General features: G+C 30.4%; 1 protein-coding gene across 10 annotated transcripts; it reads left to right on the plus strand.

Annotated features, from left to right (window-relative positions):
* Positions 1 to 7646: 7646 nt before the first annotated feature.
* LOC112036488 (uncharacterized) lies at positions 7647 to 12514 on the plus strand. Of its 10 annotated transcripts, none has more exons than XR_010631877.1 (11): positions 7649 to 7777; positions 8046 to 8089; positions 9128 to 9284; positions 9374 to 9468; positions 10561 to 10685; positions 10789 to 10870; positions 11011 to 11108; positions 11187 to 11344; positions 11460 to 11571; positions 11669 to 11992; positions 12137 to 12514. XR_010631877.1 is itself a non-coding variant. In XM_065780831.1 (9 exons), the coding sequence occupies exons 7-9, from the start codon at positions 11061 to 11063 to the stop codon at positions 12218 to 12220; spliced, it is 456 nt and encodes a 151-aa protein (XP_065636903.1). In that variant the 5' UTR covers positions 7652 to 7777; positions 8046 to 8089; positions 9128 to 9284; positions 9374 to 9468; positions 10561 to 10685; positions 10789 to 10870; positions 11011 to 11060; the 3' UTR covers positions 12221 to 12514. The 10 variants fall into 10 exon arrangements, 6 of the variants coding, with proteins under 6 accessions (XP_065636903.1, XP_065636910.1, XP_065636896.1 ...); XR_010631876.1 differs by having other exon boundaries at positions 7650 to 7777; positions 10961 to 11108; XR_010631878.1 differs by lacking the exon at positions 11187 to 11344 and having other exon boundaries at positions 7647 to 7777; positions 10961 to 11108.
* The last annotated feature ends 5499 nt before the right edge of the window (positions 12515 to 18013 follow it).

Genomic DNA, 18013 nt, shown 5'->3' on the forward strand with positions numbered 1-18013 from the left:
GATCCTTCTAAAAAAAAAAAAAGAGGCAATGTGATCTTCTATTAACAAATTTTATATTTTAAATTCTTTGCACGACATGTCAACAATTTTGTACATTTATATATAAATCTTACATGGTTGTATTAACTTAAGTTTTTGTCATGTGACATATTCCTTAAAATTCTTCTCATTTAGGCGTCCATCTCATTAAATGTTGAATTTATGTAGTTCATTGTACCAATGGAGTAAATCATATATTCATTAGAAACATTTTTTAAAATAAAATTTATTAATGTCATTAAGAAGAGTTAAATTTTTTTTAAGGATATACATGCATTTATTTCACATTTTTACTATATATGGTGAACTAATTATTTGTATAAAATAATTTATCATATTTATTTTTATATAATTTATATGAGAAACTATTGATTAGGAATATAATATTTTCTAGATACTAGTTAGCTTAACTAGTAGTCTGTTGTCTTTCTCAAAAAAAGAAAAAAGAAAAGAAAAAAGTAGAGTTTGTTCTCGTCAAATAAGAGATCTTGGATTCAAGTGTCATCTACATAAAAAAACTCATTGATATTTTGGTTTGGTAAAGAGCAGTTATCATAGAGCAGACACTATAGGATGAAAGTCTATCATTTTATCAAAATAAAATATGATATTCTTACTTAAGTCTAATAATTTTGACAAGAATTGAAACATAATCAAGCAAAAAGAGCAAAATACATTTAAGAAAACATGTGATCAAGAGTAAAATTACTATGTACTTAACATAGGGGAAACAATTAATATTTTTCAATTCACTTAAGACATAATTTCATATTCTTAATTATAATAATCATAACATTTTAAATTTCCAACAATGAAGTCTAACATAATTAGAATAATTTCTAAATAATATATATACTATGTAATGAGTATTTTACATAAGTATTAAAAATAATTTTTTATTAAGATTTTAAAATTGAACTTATAGTAAATGCATCAGTTAGCTAAATATAAAAGCAAGAAAAATAAGATTTACGAAAAACATGAATCATGAAAAACCTAGACAAAAGGTTTACTTCTATTACATTTATTCAATTGAAAGGGACCGAAAACATTATGAATTTAACCAAACAATCTCAAGGTAGACGACTAGAAACAGTAACCTGTGTCTCACAAACAGTGACGGAGCTAGGATTTTAGTTTAGGAGGGGCAAGATCAAAAGACAATAATAAAAAAATAACCTAAAATTATTAATTGATATTAATAATAAAATTATAAACAAAAAATAATTGTCATACAAAGCCTATAAAAATTAAACAATTGTAAAATAAATAAACAATTGTAAAATATCTAATTCATAGTTATTAATTGACAATCAATTATCAAAGTAAGGGATTAATCTATATACATAAAGTTTAGAGATCTAATTTGATTCCTCAAAATAAATTGAAAAAATAAATTTCAACTTTTCTCTATTCTTTTAATTATTTAAAATTTTGGATTTATGGTAGAGACTCAAATTTTGAAACTATGAAAATGAACATTTTAATGCTTTAGTCTAGACATTATTATTATTATTATTATTATTATTAGATAACTGAAAAGAGAAAAAGATAAAAAGAGTTATAATTGGTCAAAAGTGTAAACAGCTTTAACAAGTTTTTTTGGTGGCATTTATTTTGTGTCAGATTGTTTAAAGTGGGAGGAATTGTTTTAGTAACACCACAAAATCTCACAATATTTTTACAATAAATTAAGGTGTTAGTACATTATTGGTCAAAATAAAATAAAATAAAATATTCTGAAATTCATTTCAACTAAAAATAAGAGTATTGTGAAAATATTATGAGATTTTGTTGTGTCTCTAAACTTTTTCAATTGGAAGATTTGTTATTTTATTATTTATTTCATATCACGTACAGTTTGTTTAGGAAAACTGTTGCTTTGTTGTTCTATTCAATGTCAGGAGCTAAATCAACTTTACATAAACATGTATAATGGACATTTTAGGTGGAGTCAGGGGGGGCAGGTGCCCCCTCTCGCCCCCCTCTGGCTCCGCCCCTGCTCATAAATATAACGCATCTCAATAATTTTCTCTTGTAGGAAAGGGGGTGCACTACTTGTTAATTCATTCCTACAGTTTTCTGTATCAATCATGCAACTATTAGTTGTCAATACAGTTTTTGCGGACAAAATGGGCTTCTGCCCTTTTCGGGCAAATTATATAGGGAAATGCCCCCCTTTCCAAACTAAATAGGGAAATGCCCCTTTTTTAAAACTCGATTTTTGATAAATCAAATTAGGCCTTATAGTGATGTTTTTAAGGAGCCTATAGTGACGTTTTAAGGACCTATAGTAACGTTTTTTAATTCGACTTCAATGAAATCGAGTTATAGGCAATGAAATCAACCTCTAGTGGCATTTTTTTTTTTACCTATAACTCGATTTCTTTGAAGTTGAGTTAAAAAATGTCACTATAGGTCTTTAAAACGTCACTATAAGCTCATTAAAACGCCACTATAGGGCTTCATATTTTTTTTTCTAACTCGATTTATCAAAAATCGAGTTTTAAAAGAGGAGCATTTTCCTATTTAGTTTGGGAAATGGGGCATTTCCCTATATAATTTGCCTGAAAATGGCAAAAGCCCATTTTGTCCAAGTTTTTGCATATTCTAGATCACTAAGAATTCTGTTATAGAGTTCCAGGCAAACTTCAAATGGCACTTTTAATATGGGGTCTGTGGTTTTATTGACGAGTGAGCGAATAAGGGCCATGGTTTTCTTAGCAGCAACATCTGTTAAGTGAACTGAAATGTTGGTAAGGCCAACCAGGGGCAGCTTGATGCATTTGAGGGTCTAAGGCGAAAATTAATTGAAAGTTCAATATGTGTCTAAAACACCCTAGAACGTTTAGACCCAAAATTATAAAAAATCAATTCAAGCTTATAATCAAACAATTAATGTGCAGAACATGAACATAAGCCAATCACAGAATTGATAACTAATCTATGCCAAATATAAACACATCTATAGCAGTAAATATAAGGCAAAGATAAAGGGAAAGAAGATGCAAACACACGGACAACACACGATGTATTATCGAAGAGGAAACCGAAGTCCTTGACGTAAAACCTCCCTGTCGCCCTCAAAGCGGTCAATAATCCACTGGAAAATGTAGTTGGGATACATGAACAGCAATAGACCCTCCAAGCCTAATCTACCCACGTACCTAAGCCCTCCAAGCTTCCTGCTCCAACGAGGTTGTGCCGAACTTTTTTCTTTTCTAACTTACCGAATTCCGCTACTAGATCATAGCATCAACTAATGTATATTGGTTTCTTCCAAACTACTTCCCTTAGCACCAAATGAACATTCTCACAGACGTGGGTGTGGTGAAAAAATGATTTGGTCAATAGCCTTTCAAGGGTATGATAATGGAGAGGAAGTAGAGGAATTTGTAGAGTCTCTAAGGTAAAGATTGGGGATGAGGCAATCTTGTTTTTCTCTAGGGTTTCTCTCACAAAATTCTTTCTGGAAGCTCTCTCAATTTAGTGGGTATAAGGGTCTATATATAGTGGTGTGTGTTTGGAATACGAAGAGTCAGTTTTTGCCAAACAGGGCTAATCGGCGGCTTGACCTCGCGGCTTGTCCAAGTCGCGAGTTCAAGTCGTGAAGTAACAGTCTGACTAGCCTGGGACTTTAGTCCTGTAGTGCGATAGCTGGCGTGACCCTTTAGCTTCCTATGTGTGCATCTCACGTGCCTGTAGTTGGCGACTTGCCAATCGCGAGTTAGCCATGAGTCCTAGCCGCGAAACTCTGCTTTTTTGCACATACTTGAGCTTTTCTTTACATCTTCTCACACATTACCCTTACAATAATCCCACCTGAATACAGGGTTACTAAGTGCTTAAATTACAAGCAAATTGGCACAGAATAAAGCCAACAAGATGGTTGATAAATTTCAACCTTACATTAATTATCTTATTTCGTATGGAAAATTACTATTAATTAACATAAACCACGTAGATTTTTTTTAAAAAAGTTTATATACACAAAAATTTGACAAAACTTTTTATATTTGTTGATGTAGCAATGGTAGTAAGTAAAAGGATTATGTTAGTGGTGAATTTAGTTGAAATCTAGTAAAAGTTTGCCAACTCGACTATTGTGAAAAATGTTGTGAATTTTTTTGTGGATTGCTTTTTTTTTTTTTTTTTCTTTTAAAAGTGCTACGTACATTCACAATGTTTTTCATAACAAATCTTAGGTATTAAGTTACTTCTTATTTTTTATTTGAACCTACCACTAAAATTATTTTTTTGCTGTCAATAACAACCCTTAACAATCTGCTATTTATGATTTTTTTTTTTTGTAAAAATGTTGTGAAAAATGTTATGGACATAGCATTTCTTTATATTTTTTATTTGTTTTTCATTAGATAAGAAAATATTATTTTATTTATTTGTTAATATTTCGGCTTAATTAATACCATTGGTTAAAATTTAGGGGCCTTTTTTTTCACTTGGGGCCTTAGGCGACCGCATCAATGGCTTATACCATTGAGCCGGCACTGAGGCCAACAAGGTCAACTAAGGGTGCACGATGATCGGATTGGAGAGTTTGCAAGCAAAAAGGAGGATCTTCATGCCAAGAGCAAACAGAAATAAGCATATTTTCTGATACCTTCACACTTAGCCATGCATTTGTTGGGCAAATCAATAGGATTGCTAGCATAAGAGAGAGGAACAAGGAGGCACAAAATGAGGGGGCCATTATGTTGATTTTAATTTCTTGAGGATGTTTAGTGTTTCTGTCAAAATGGGACAATTATGACAAGAAATTTGAGGATTTTCTTATATGTATATATTGGTTGGCTCTTCAGTCAAAATGGGATTATTTTGATTAGTTTGATCTTTTTAAGGAAGAGAGACCATTTATTTGAGATAATTTTTTTTTTTGGAAGGAAATTTATTTATTTATTTATTTATGATACTTAAATGTCAATTAATGCCTTACTTTAGTTTTATTTATTTATTATTTATTATTTTTATTTTATAAATATAAGATAGAAATTCTATTTTAACTTAATTTTAGTATATATGTGTGTAAAGCTCTCTCTTGGAGACTTGAACTTTGGCCCTTACCCTCCACACCCCACAAACACTTATACTTATAAAGTGGCCATCGCGCCAAGGGTACGTGGTGGTATTCCTTATTTTAGTTATTTAGTAAAAGGAAGAGCAATTTAAAGAGACAGAAAAAAAAATATATCCATTTTAAATTTTCAATAGGTGACATTCATAAAAAAAATCTATCATAAAGTCACACTTAAAAAAAGGAAAAAAAAAGAAAAAAAAAAACCGTCCCCCACATTTTAACTGTTTGTTCAAATTTAAGGGTAATGTAGTATTGGGTAAATGATTACGAGTTTTTAAGTTATAGAATTTTAAGAATGAGAGAATAGAGGATGGAGTACATAAGTGATTTATTTATTTTTTATTTATCAAATAGGTGAACTTCTAAAATCTATGGGGAAATTGCACTGACATTTGTTAAGCTTTACACTAACTACACTAATTTCCCTACTAATTTTGAATTGTACATACATCTTCCTTTAAAAAAAAAATCACTAAACCCACCCCACGCAACTAAACACCATTGAATCCACTAACAAAAATTGGTACATTTAATCATTTGTAATTTAACCCTCACTTTCCCAACACTTATCAATACAGAATTGTATTATTAACGATTTTTGTTTAACTTTCCACTTCAATTGTTTCTCCAAAAAAAAAGTGTCCACTTCAGTTGGATGATATATTTTAAAAACTCTCATTTGTTTGATTTTCACTCTGCGCAGATTTCACACGTTAAGCTAGCAGGGAATAAACCAGCGCATATTTTAGCTCAATATGCTAAGGGATTAGATAGTTATGTAGCTTGGATAAAGAAAAATTCGGTTATCATTGAGTCGGCTTTAGCTCACAATGTATGAAATTTATCTTCATTTTAATAAAGTTACTAGTCTTTTCATTAAATAAATAAATAAATTTTAAAAAGAATTTATTGAGTTAAGCACAAGGTTCACAATTTCTAGTGACTAATATTGTTATTTATTTTGTTCAATTTCCTCCTGTTGTGCTGTATGCTATGGAAGAAGATGGATGTACTATTGTAAAAGAAACTCTAGATATCTTGTGTTGTCTCAAAAATGTTAAGATCATTTCTTGGGGGTAGTAAGTACATGGCTTGGTGTTTTTGGACTTCCACATTTCTTTTCCAGCAGAGTATTCGGATAGTTTAGTTCAATGGCAGAATAATTTGCTTTTCTCCTCTAGTAGGGTGTTAAAAATTAAACTTAGTTCCAACTCAAAAAAAGATATTAAGAAAAAAAAAAAAAAAAAAAACCACGAGGCATCCACGAGGCAAGCTTAGGTGGAAAGCAATAAGTAATCTATATATATATATATATATATATTTATATATATAATAATAGGTGAAGCAGAGAGAAAATCCAATTAGATTTCAATTGGATTCTCAATTTTGTGCCACTTGTCCTAACCAAAACTCAAAAAAAAATCTAATTAGATTATAAATTTGACTCAAATTTTGTGTCATGTATCTTATCTAAATTTTCTATTTTTTATGCCTAAATAAATGATGCATTAACATTTAACACGGAAGTCAAGAAAACCACAATAATAGTGCTCATTAACCTAAGCAAGAACATCTTACCTGCACACTTTTATGGAGATTATAAATTAGACTCTAATTTTGTGTCATGTATATTATCTAAATTTTCTAATTTTTGTACCCAAATAAATGATGCATTAACATTTAATACGGAAGCCAAGAAAACCACAATGATAATACTCATTGGCCTAAGCAAGAACATCTCACCTGCACACTTTTATGGGTGATCTCAATAAAGTCTGAAGCTCTTCTAATTCCACAACCAGAACCAAGGAGTCCAACGAGAAAGACTATAAAAGTAAAACATCATCTCCTCCTAATTCCATATTATCATCCCATGTCTCCTCCTCTCTCAACCTCTACCAACTAGATCCACACACTACCCTCTCCTCCTCCTTACGGATTTCTCAGAGCAAGTCCGGATTCAAACACAATGTTCAATCCCATTCTTCCTTACTTCACACTCTCATACATTAGCGTTTCATTGGTGCCTCCAAGAAGATTCCAAGCTCAATGATAAGTTTTTATTTTTTAATGTCCCTTTATATATTTTAAATAATAAAATGCAATATTTTCTTTTTTTCTTTACTATAGCATCACTTAAATAATAAAATGCAATATTCTTTTTTTTTTTATTCATTGTTTTATCTAATGCTATCCTATGTATGATAAACCAAAAAAAAAACCAATAGCATTACTTAAATAATAAAATGCAATATATATTTTTCATTGTTTGATTTAATTCTATTATCCGTGTGATAACAAAAAAATTGGCCAATAGCATCATTACAATTAACCAGTCCCGTGCGGTAGCACGGGGTCACATACTAGTATATAATAATAGGTGAAACAGAGAGAGTGTGAAATTGAATTCCAAATTAGAACTCTAATTATGTGCCACGTATACACACCAATTAGAATTCCAATTGCGTGCCACGTGTACACGCCAATTTCAGTCAATTAACATTCTGCTCTTATTTTCAGGTTCACCTCCCCTTCTCAAAACCCAAAATCCTTCATCTCCTTCAATATACAGCTCCCCTCTTTTTCAATGAATGCTATGGAATTTCAGAAGAATATCTCGGTATTAATGATGCGTGCATTTGGGTATTTCTCTATCTTATATAGCAAGAGGTTCTGCATCTATTCCAATTGTACTTTTCATCACAATTTAAATGGTGCTGGTTTATGCTCTGCAAAATGAATTCTTCCTAATGTTTGATTACTCATTTCTTTCATCTGCCTATGCTTTCCTTCCTTTGAATTCAAAATTTTATGTTTCATAAGATTTTTAAAAATATTTAACGTTTTGATGTTGAAATGTTATTAATAACATTTGCGTGTGGTTTATTTATTTATTTATTTTGGGTACTAGGGGATTGTCATGAAATTGCAAAAGTCTATCAGCAACAAAATCAGGTATTTTGAATGGCTTATCTTCAACAAAGGTTAGCTATAGTGAATATAATAAATCTTCAGAGATAAGAGTTCCGATTTTTGTATATTATCAATTAATTGATGATTTTGGCTTGGTTTCTGTGTATGTTTGTGTTGGTTGTGTGATGTTTGAAATGGGAATGCGTACTCTCTCTTCACGTGGGTAGGTTGATATATGTGGATTTAGTCTATACTTTATAGTAAGGCATGACAATTGCTTGAGAAATGTTCTCTTAGAAATAAACTGGTGGTTATCTATCATATGCCTCAAACTGTACTATTTGAAGATTGTCATGATCAAAATCTTGATATTAGAAATGGCGTATTACAGATGGTTTATTTATGAGATAATAATAGGGTATTTTTAAATCCTTATCAATTAAATTTTATAAGACCATTGAAAAGTAAATGTGGATCTTAGCCAAACATTTGTTCAACCATATATATCAGGTGGAATCCAACTAGGATATTGTCATGCCCAACAAATCAATCCCTGACTCTAATGTGTAGAGGTAAATATGTAATAGTTTGGATGAAAGTGATATTACATATGATTCGATTAGGTATATAATTTGGATGAGTGTGAGCATTTAGCCACTAATTCCGAGGTTAAGTCTACTTTGGTTAGAATCATTCATTGGACCCATTCCACCGCTTGTGGATGATAAGCGGCAGGCATCTTCTCTGTAAGCAATGCATAATTGTTACCTCTCTCTCTCTCTCTCTCTCTCTCTCTCTCTCTCTCTCTCTCTCTCTGATGATATCATATATCCTAGATTATAAAATTGGATACCTGAAAACAGTTTCTCTAAGTTACTCTGCTATTACCTTTATTATTTTTATTTATTTATATTTTAAGTTAGATTGTATTGCCTAATTTCAGATAAATTTAAAATGATACTATAACTAAAATTCTCTAAGAACAAGTTTCAACAGATTTAGAATAAAATTTAGGCCAAAACATATTATTGTGCTCTAAGTTGCTAATTACTTTAGTTGTGCTCATCGTGACAAATAAAGGTTATAGGCCAGTTTCAAATGACTTGAACATCATTTTCCTCTTAACAACTTCGGTTAAGGAGTGCAATGAAGAAAGTGAACTCATACCTATGCATGCCTTTGATTTGCAACATATAATTGTATCAACAATGTTTGAATGACAATTCTTACCTAACAGGTAAATTATGTTTTACTTCACCTCTTCCCCATTTTAATTAATCAAAATTCATCCTTCAAACATTGTTTTTTACGTGTACATACTTGCAGATATGATTGGCAAACTTACTGCTGTTGACCCATTGAACAAGTTCATTTGACAGCGGCTCTACAAATATAAGAAATCTTCAAATTCTACTACCTGAGTAAGGAACATTTCATTTTGCTCCCATTTATGGCTGAGTTTGATAAAATCAATAAGAAGTAATTGTCATCTCAACCTATTATATCAATGTCTCTGAACCCATGCACTTTTGTTTCTATTCATCTTTCTTCCAACATGGTTTCAGCCCACCACCCTATTTATATGAAAAAATATCCTTTTTAATATTTGAACTATAAAAATCTATTTGCAAAGTACTTCTAGTTGAGTTTGAACACCAATGACCAGATTGGACTTTTGAACCTGGTTGTGTTGCACATTTATGGTTATAAAGTTCAACTCTATTATAATTAATCAAATATAAATGTTAAGTTTTATTTCAGTAACATTCAATAATTATTATTAATTTTATAGTATGGATGGGAAGGCGGGTTGGGTTTGGACCTTGCTATCTTGCACACACTGTTAAGTTGACTAGGTATCATTTCTAAATGGAGTTTAGAAAGGGTTGCACTGAATATAATTCTATTTAAAAAATTGAACATGAGATGCACATTGCACACATCATAAAAGTTATACTTGAATTTCAAATTGCATATTTTGAAATCTTTCAGAATAGTTAATAGAGATGGTTTAATTAATATTGGACTCAATGCTACAATAGGTATTGGTTATGGCATGTGATTTTGGCAGGCCTGCCATGAAACCATGCTATTAAGTATTAAAAATGTGAAAATTATTTAACAATGTTCCCAATTGTTTTATGTGATCACTTATTCAAAACGTTTATCTGTTAAGTATGAGTTTACTATGGTTCTATTATTCAGTTAAATTTGTTTGTTTGAATTAACTTCTTTCTCCTTTTAGGCTTCCTATGTGTTCCCTTTTACTTTACATGGTTGTGTAAATATAGAGGTGAATTGCTTATTCCTTTTTTCAAGTTTTCCACCCTTTGAATTATTAACACTAGGATTGTTGAGGCCTACTAGTAGTTGATCTGTTTGATGACTTCTTTGAACTCTGGGCATAAGTCAGACGGGCTGTAGCCTTTTTCTGTTTTAACTACTGTATTTAATTATGAATGGTAGCAAATCTCAGTTTTTAATGTCTTTTGAATGCTGTAATGTACCATTAGGGACAAAGAGCTAAAAATATCATTGTGGGATGAAAGTGCTGAAACAATTACTGAAAATGACTTCAAAGAAGATGAAGGTCCTTACATAATTATTGTTACTTCAACAATTGTAAAAGCATTCCAAGGTATTGAAAGATAGGTAGTATATGTATATATAATACTTTTTATATAATAAAAAAAAAAGTGTATAACAAATTCTTCAATGTGTTTTATGGTTTTTTTTAAAAGGCAAACTGAATCTTAACACCACAAGTGCAAGTAAAGTTTACGTCAATTTGGACATTACATAGGTTTCTGAGCTCATTGACAGGTTCATAAACATTTACTTTACTAATTCTCTATGATGGATTATGAATGGATTTTTTTTATAAAAGAAAAATTGATCTCTTGCTTTCTCCAGATATAAAGTTGTTGAGGATGAATATGATAATGTTGTTCGATCTATTCCAGCATGTGACAAAAAACCCAAATCTGAATCAGAATTGATATTGCAAACTACGATGTCATTGGCAGAAATTAAAGCATTGGAATGGGTGGAAGGAGTCAAGGTTTTCTTTATCTTGAACTATTTGAAATCTAAATCTTTATTATTCAATTAAAACTAACTAGAATGACTGATTTTGCAGGAAAGATTTTTTACCTGTTATGCTGATATTGTAAACATAGAAACAGAATTTGGGTGGAATCATATCTCATGTCAACTTTGCAAGCGAAAAGTAAAACAACAAAATAATATGTTTTGGTGTAACAATTGCAATTCTGAATCTTAGTTCCCTATTCCTAGGTGACCAAATTCTTCATTGTTTATACCATATAATTGTTCAAATGACAGTTGCTTTAATTATAAATGTACAAATGACCTTATTACACTTTCTAACTTCTCTTATTATTATATACAGTTACAAACTACAAATCCAAGTGAAGGATCATACTGGGACAGCTTCTTTTGTTCTTTTTGATAAAGATGCAGAAAAAATAATTCAAAAAACTGCTATGGAACTTTCTTTAAAAGTATCTTATCTAAATTCTTAACCACTTTCAATTTTATGCTTAACCCTAATGTTTTTATTATGCTAACAATTTATGGGCTTTACATCATATTGTGCAGAATCAAGAGCCAAATAAAGTGCCTCAAGAAATTCAAAATTTGCTTGGAAAATCTTATACATTCCAAATAGAAGTTGATGATTACAATGTCAAAGAGGGATGGGAAGTTTACACTGTCACAAGTGTCTTTAAATCTGAGTCTAACAAACACTCAGAAAATATTGTTGCTAACAACATTCAGATTAAACCATTAGAAACACTGTTCAGCCATCACCAAACTATTGCAAACAATCCTATTGCTACTTCAGATATTAAATTACTTACAAGCTTGAAGGATGTAACTGATGACAACCTAATAGATGACGTCTTTGGAAATACACAATTGGTAAGAATACAAAAACTCATTATTAATTGCTTGATCATAACCTTTCTTACTAATAATGTTTTTTTGTTATCCTTATTAGAAATTTAAACATTTATGCACAATGAAAAATGAATCTGAAAAATGTATTCTCCCCTTACTGTGCAGAAAGATCTTACAAAAAAAAAAAGAACCTCCAAGCAAACTTCTAACAACAACACAGGCAGCTCCCAGAATAAGAAGAAGAAGTGATTGCATATCATATGTCCTAATAATTTTACTTCTATTATGTAATACATATGGAAAAATTAAACTTGTGCATTAAGTTGTGCATTTGTATAGACTGAGTTACTATAACTTAACAAATGGTGGTGGATTTTGTTTTGATTATGATTTGGAGAGACTTAGAATGGTGCACTGGTAGACTTGGAATGGTGCACTGGTTGTTTAGCACTGAATGTGTTTGTGTTTTCTATGTATTGGACAGCTTCTTATAAGTTGCTTGAACTTCACAAAATTTCAGCTGTACCATTTCATGATGTATTATTGAATACTTTGGGAGTATCATAAAAACATACTGCTAAGTTTTGTTAATGAAATTTTCTGCTTAATAATATGAATTTAGACTTAACTAAGCCTTTTAAACATGAATAAACTTATGATTAATAATATATCTATTCCCGTGCGGTAACACGGTTTACATGCTAGTATTCAATAATGACAAAGCATTTTAATCATTTGATTTTTTAGAAATCTATGTTGTAAAAAATTGTGTAATTTTTCAAATTGTGAGTTCCTCATTGCATGTGGCAAGACTCATCATGGCACTGCTCAACTAATTCTGGAGATCAAACTTCAGATTGTCGGTGCCAAATTGTTGTATATATAGGGGTATGTAAGGATAGGTTGTAATAATGATGTTTGAGTTTGGAGAATATGGTTTCATTAATTAAAAATTCAAGTTCTGGAATTTTCTAAGTGAAAATTCGAAAATCATTATTTTCGATTGGTCGAAGCTTTGGCTCGGTTGATCAAAAATGGTAAAGAAAAAATCCTGGAGTTTTTGGATGTCTCGATTGCTGTTCGATTCCTGTTCTACTGATCAAAAAGAGCACTCAATCGATCGAAAGTAATTTTCAAACAATTGAAAATTGTGAAATAGAATTTTCTAGTGACTGTTCAGAAAGGTTGAAGAGGTTTCAAGCATTGTTAACGGTTTTATAAAACATTTTAACTCTCCATACGTGCCTTTTGATGAAATATAACCCTATGGGTATAAATAGAGGTTTATGTTCACTTGAATTGATGTGGTCATTTTTCAGAATTGCTATTTGTAGAACCCAACATTTTGGTTGTATCATGGGGACAAATTTGCAATAATCCTTTAGCACAATAGTGTGGAGGACAAATATTGTCTAAGAAAAATGATATAGTGCCTCCAAGTTATCTATTTTTTGTTTGTCTTTTGTATTAACCTTGTGCTTCAATTATTACTTTGTGTAATATCTCCAATACAAATTCTGTAATTGTTATGAAACACAAAACACAAAAGTACAATATCAATGGCTCATGTCAATTCAAGTCAACACAACTTAATTTTTAGTTTGTCAAAATGAAAGAAACCCCAAAAATGATTTGAATTTTGTTCAGATTGGTAAAATTCTAATTAAGTTGATATGGGTCACACCATTGGGTCCAGCAATATCTCTTAAATACTCCTAAATCCAACAAAATTCTTAAACAACTCACAAGGCTAATTTTAGAGATTAAGTAGTTTAATTATTAACTTTCTTTTTATGCTATTAACTTTTGGGTATCATTTACTTCACATAAGTAAGACTGTAACACCAAGGCGATTATAACATTTTATTTGCTCCCATACGAAAGATGCTGAGTTTAACATATTAAATGCAATTTAACAAGATTGATGCAATACTCACAGTGAAGAAGAATGAAAATTAGGCAAATTTTTCCTATATCCTATATGAAAAGTTTAAGAGACAGAATATACACATTCCTTCGAATTCACATGCCATGAATTTTAGAGAAGAACGTGTTCAGAATATTTTACCACCTCGCTCACCAACTATAGAGACCGAGTTGCTGTTTCCTTCTATAGACTTTTCAAGAAGTCTATCTTTTGAACTTTTCTCTTCTCTCAACGGGGCCAGCTCTCCAACCCAACAGTCCTCCTTTTCTTTTGGACCCACACGCCTTCATAAACCACTATATATATGACCCTCCTAACCATTACATTCTCATTCATTGTTCACATTTATCACATTTCAATCTCATACAAACAGTGCTTTTAAGAGGAAGATAATCTTTCTGGTATTTTTACTTTGATTTTTTGTTAGCAATGGCACAAGAAATCACATTCAAGGCTTTGGCTATTGTATTTGCTGTGGTAGCAATCTTCTCTTCAAGTGTGATGGCTCAAGATTTTGCACCAGCAGCAGCACCAACACCAGCAACAGAGAAAGGTGCAGCTTACTCTAATGCAGTCTCTGGGGCTATGATTTTTGGGTCTCTGGTTCTGTCTATGCTTGCTATGTTGAAGCACTAAGATTGGATCTATGATGATGGATTGATTGATCATTGATTGTTTATTCTTTTGGTGTTTAGAGGGATGGGCTGTGAGGGTATTTCGTTTGTTTCTTATATACCATTATTATTATTATTATTATTTGTTTTGGGTTAGAGAGAGAATAAAGAGATTCATATATGTGGTTATTGTATACTTGTTTTTATTTTTCATAATTTATGATTAATGTTATGTGATACATATGTTATATACAAGACTGTTTTATCCAGATTTTTACAAAAAAAATTTGATGGTACACTGTTTATTGTCTTATATAACATTTTTTTCTTTTTTTTGATCTGTTTTTCTGAGCTAATGAACAATAAGAACACAATATTGATGGGATAAATTACCATGTTTTCCATTTTTTTTTTTCATAATTACTAATACAGTTTATTGTAATTCAAATAATATCACTTTCATTCAAATTCTACCAAAATATCATTTTTATTATGTACTAACTACAATAAACTATTTTAATAATTTTTAGAAAAAAATCCTGAAAAATATTATATTTGTAGATGCTCAACTGTCCACTGGAGAAAAATCCTGAAAAACAAAATCCTTTTATTAGCCAGCCTATTTTTACTTGCTCTTACCTTGATGGCCGACAAAAGTTTGAAGCCCATCAAACCTGGGGAGATATCCACTATAATGGGCCTGAGATCTGCATGCAATGTATTGATCACCAACAAATAATAACCTGAATGACTTGGGTTATTACTCGTTACCCAAATCATTCTCCCCTATTTCACAGTACTAATTTGCAAATTGAACCCTTTTATATTTTGGGTTATTTTTATTTTGTCCACTTAAGTTTAAAATTTTGGCTTATTTTATTTTACATTTTATATTTGCATAAGAACAGTTGCTAAAAGATATCTTGTAAAACAGATGACAATAATATGAAATTTCTCTTTACAAAAGAAAAAAAAAAAGAGTATTTATGGTAGATGATAAAACTTAAAAGCCATGTATTAATTTCAGGAAAAAAAAAAAAAGAATGTCCATGCCGTGCTCAATAAATGGACGAACAATTCAAAAGGAATGAAATTTTCCATGGGAAACAGTCATAACAAAATCTACCAAATTTCTCTCTTTTTTGTTGCATTCTGCTATCAGCACTAGTTGAACACAATATACAAATAGTGGCAGGTCCAGAAATTTTTTTAAAGATGATCCAGCTAAATATATCATTATATCTCTATATGCTTAAATCTTTCAATATAAGTGTGTATGACTTTGTGGGTTCCAATTAGCTTAACTAGTAAAGTCTATGATGGTTGTATAAGAGATCTAAGGTTTAATCTCCGCCTATACCAAAAATTAATTAGTGTCTTAGTCTGATGTTAAAGAGGTATCATTAGGAGCGGATGCCATAAGCTGAAACTCTTTAAATAAAAAAGAAAGTTTGTATGACTTTATTTTTGGAAAGCAAAAGCAAAAAAAAAAAAAAAAAAAAAAAAGCTAAAGTGTTCTTGACGTTTTGGTGGCCTCTAGCAATTTTTTTTAAATTATTTTTTAATGAGATATAATTACTGTACGAAACCTTTCTCCTCTAACCTCAAGTACTGGTGCCAATTTAGTTACAAAGCTATTAAAGGAAAAACTTGAAATTAAAGACGCAATGTGATCTTCTATTAACAAATTACACATTTTAAATTCCTTGCACGACATGTCAACAATTTTGTATGTTTATATATAAATCTTACATGTTGTATTAATCTAAGTTTTTGTCATGTGACACATTCCTTAAAATTTTCTTATTTAGGTTTCCACCTTACCAAATATTGAATTTATGTAGTTCATTGTACTAATGGAGTAAGTGCATATATTAATTAGAAACATTTTTTTAAAAAAATAAATTTATTAATGTCATTAAGAAGAGTTTAAATTTTTTAAAGGAATTACATGCATTTATTTCACATTTTTACTATACGTGGTGAACTAATTATTTATATAAAATAATTTATCATATTTATTTTTCTGTAATTTATATGAGAAATTATTGATTAGGAATATAATATTTTCTAGACACTAATTAGCTTAAGTACTAGTAGAGTCTGTTGTCATCAAATAAAATATCTTGAATTTAAATGTCATCTATATAAAAAATAATTAATATTTTATTTATAAAAAACAGTCGTATAGAGCACATCATAGGATAAAAGTGTTAGGATTGTGAGTATTAGTTAATTCATTGAATTGTTTGGTTCATTAGTTCAATCATGTGAGGGCTGATGTGAGGGCTGTTATAGCTATTGTTGTATTAGAGTGAGTTGGTAATTGGCCAATTGTGTAAACAGTAAACACGGGTTGGGAGGGTCAGTTAGCAAAGTTAGAATGGAAGGGTTAGTTAAAGAATTAGTTACAGATAGTATAAAGGGTGTAATTGAAAACACAAGGAATCAATCAGAACTTTAATAACAATTTGTCCTATTATCCTATCTTGAATCTTCCTCTCTTCTCTCTCTCTAACTTCTGGAGGCGCAGCTGTCCTACAATTCGGCTACAACACAACACGTTCACACGCATGGCTCTAACATCAACATGTTCGCACACAGAGAGCTCTAACGTCAACACGTTCGCACACAGAACTCTAACAAAAAGTCTTATCATTTTATCAAAATGAAATATGATATCTTACTTAAGTTCAGAAATTTTGACAACAATTGAAACATAATCAAGCAAAAAGAGAAAAACACATTTAAGAAAACAAGTGATCAAGAGTATAAAATAATTACTGTGTACTCAACATGGTCGAAATAATTAATATTTTTCAATTCACTTAAGATATAAGTTCATGTTCTTAATTATAATAATCATAACAATTTACATTTCCAACAATGAAGTCTAATATAATTAGAATTAATTTCTAGATATTATAGTATGTAATTTGTATTTTACTTCAGTTGTAAAAATAAATTTTTATTAATTATTATTTTAATATGGAAGTTATAGTAAATACATCAGTTAGTTAAATATAAAAGCAAGAAAAACAAGATTTACAAAAACATGAATCATAGAAAACATAGGCAAAAATTTTACTTCTATTATATTTATTCAATTGAAAGTGACTTATAACATTATGAATCTAACCAGACAATCTCAAGGTAGATGACTAGAAACAATAACCTGTGTCTCACAAATATAACGCATCTCAATAATTTTCTCTTGTATAGGAAAGGGGGTGCACTACTTGTTAATTCATTCCTTCAGTTTTCTGTATCAATCATGCAACTATTAGATGCAATTTTTGGTAGCCTCTAGCAATTTTTTTTAAATGAAATATAATATGCTATATGAACTCTTTCTCCTCTAACCTCAATAATTGGTGCCAATTCAGTTACAAGGTTATTGAAGGAAAAACTTGAAATTAAAGAGGCAATGTGATCTTCTGTTAACAAATTTTATATTTTAAATTCTTTGCATGACATGTCAACAATTTTGTATGTTTAAGA

The sequence above is a fragment of the Quercus suber genome, unplaced genomic scaffold (assembly GCF_002906115.3).
Source record: "Quercus suber isolate HL8 unplaced genomic scaffold, Cork oak 2.0 scaffold_14, whole genome shotgun sequence".
NCBI lineage: Eukaryota > Viridiplantae > Streptophyta > Magnoliopsida > Fagales > Fagaceae > Quercus > Quercus suber.

Bases quoted from the DNA above. Each gene is read 5' to 3' on its own strand.
- LOC112036488 (XM_065780831.1), top strand. From the start codon at position 11,061: ATGTCATTGGCAGAAATTAAAGCATTGGAATGGGTGGAAGGAGTCAAG. The intron at 11,109-11,668 runs GTTTTCTTTATC...CATATTGTGCAG, and splicing joins AATGGGTGGAAGGAGTCAAG to AATCAAGAGCCAAATAAAGT. The intron at 11,993-12,136 runs GTAAGAATACAA...CTTACTGTGCAG, and splicing joins TCTTTGGAAATACACAATTG to AAAGATCTTACAAAAAAAAA.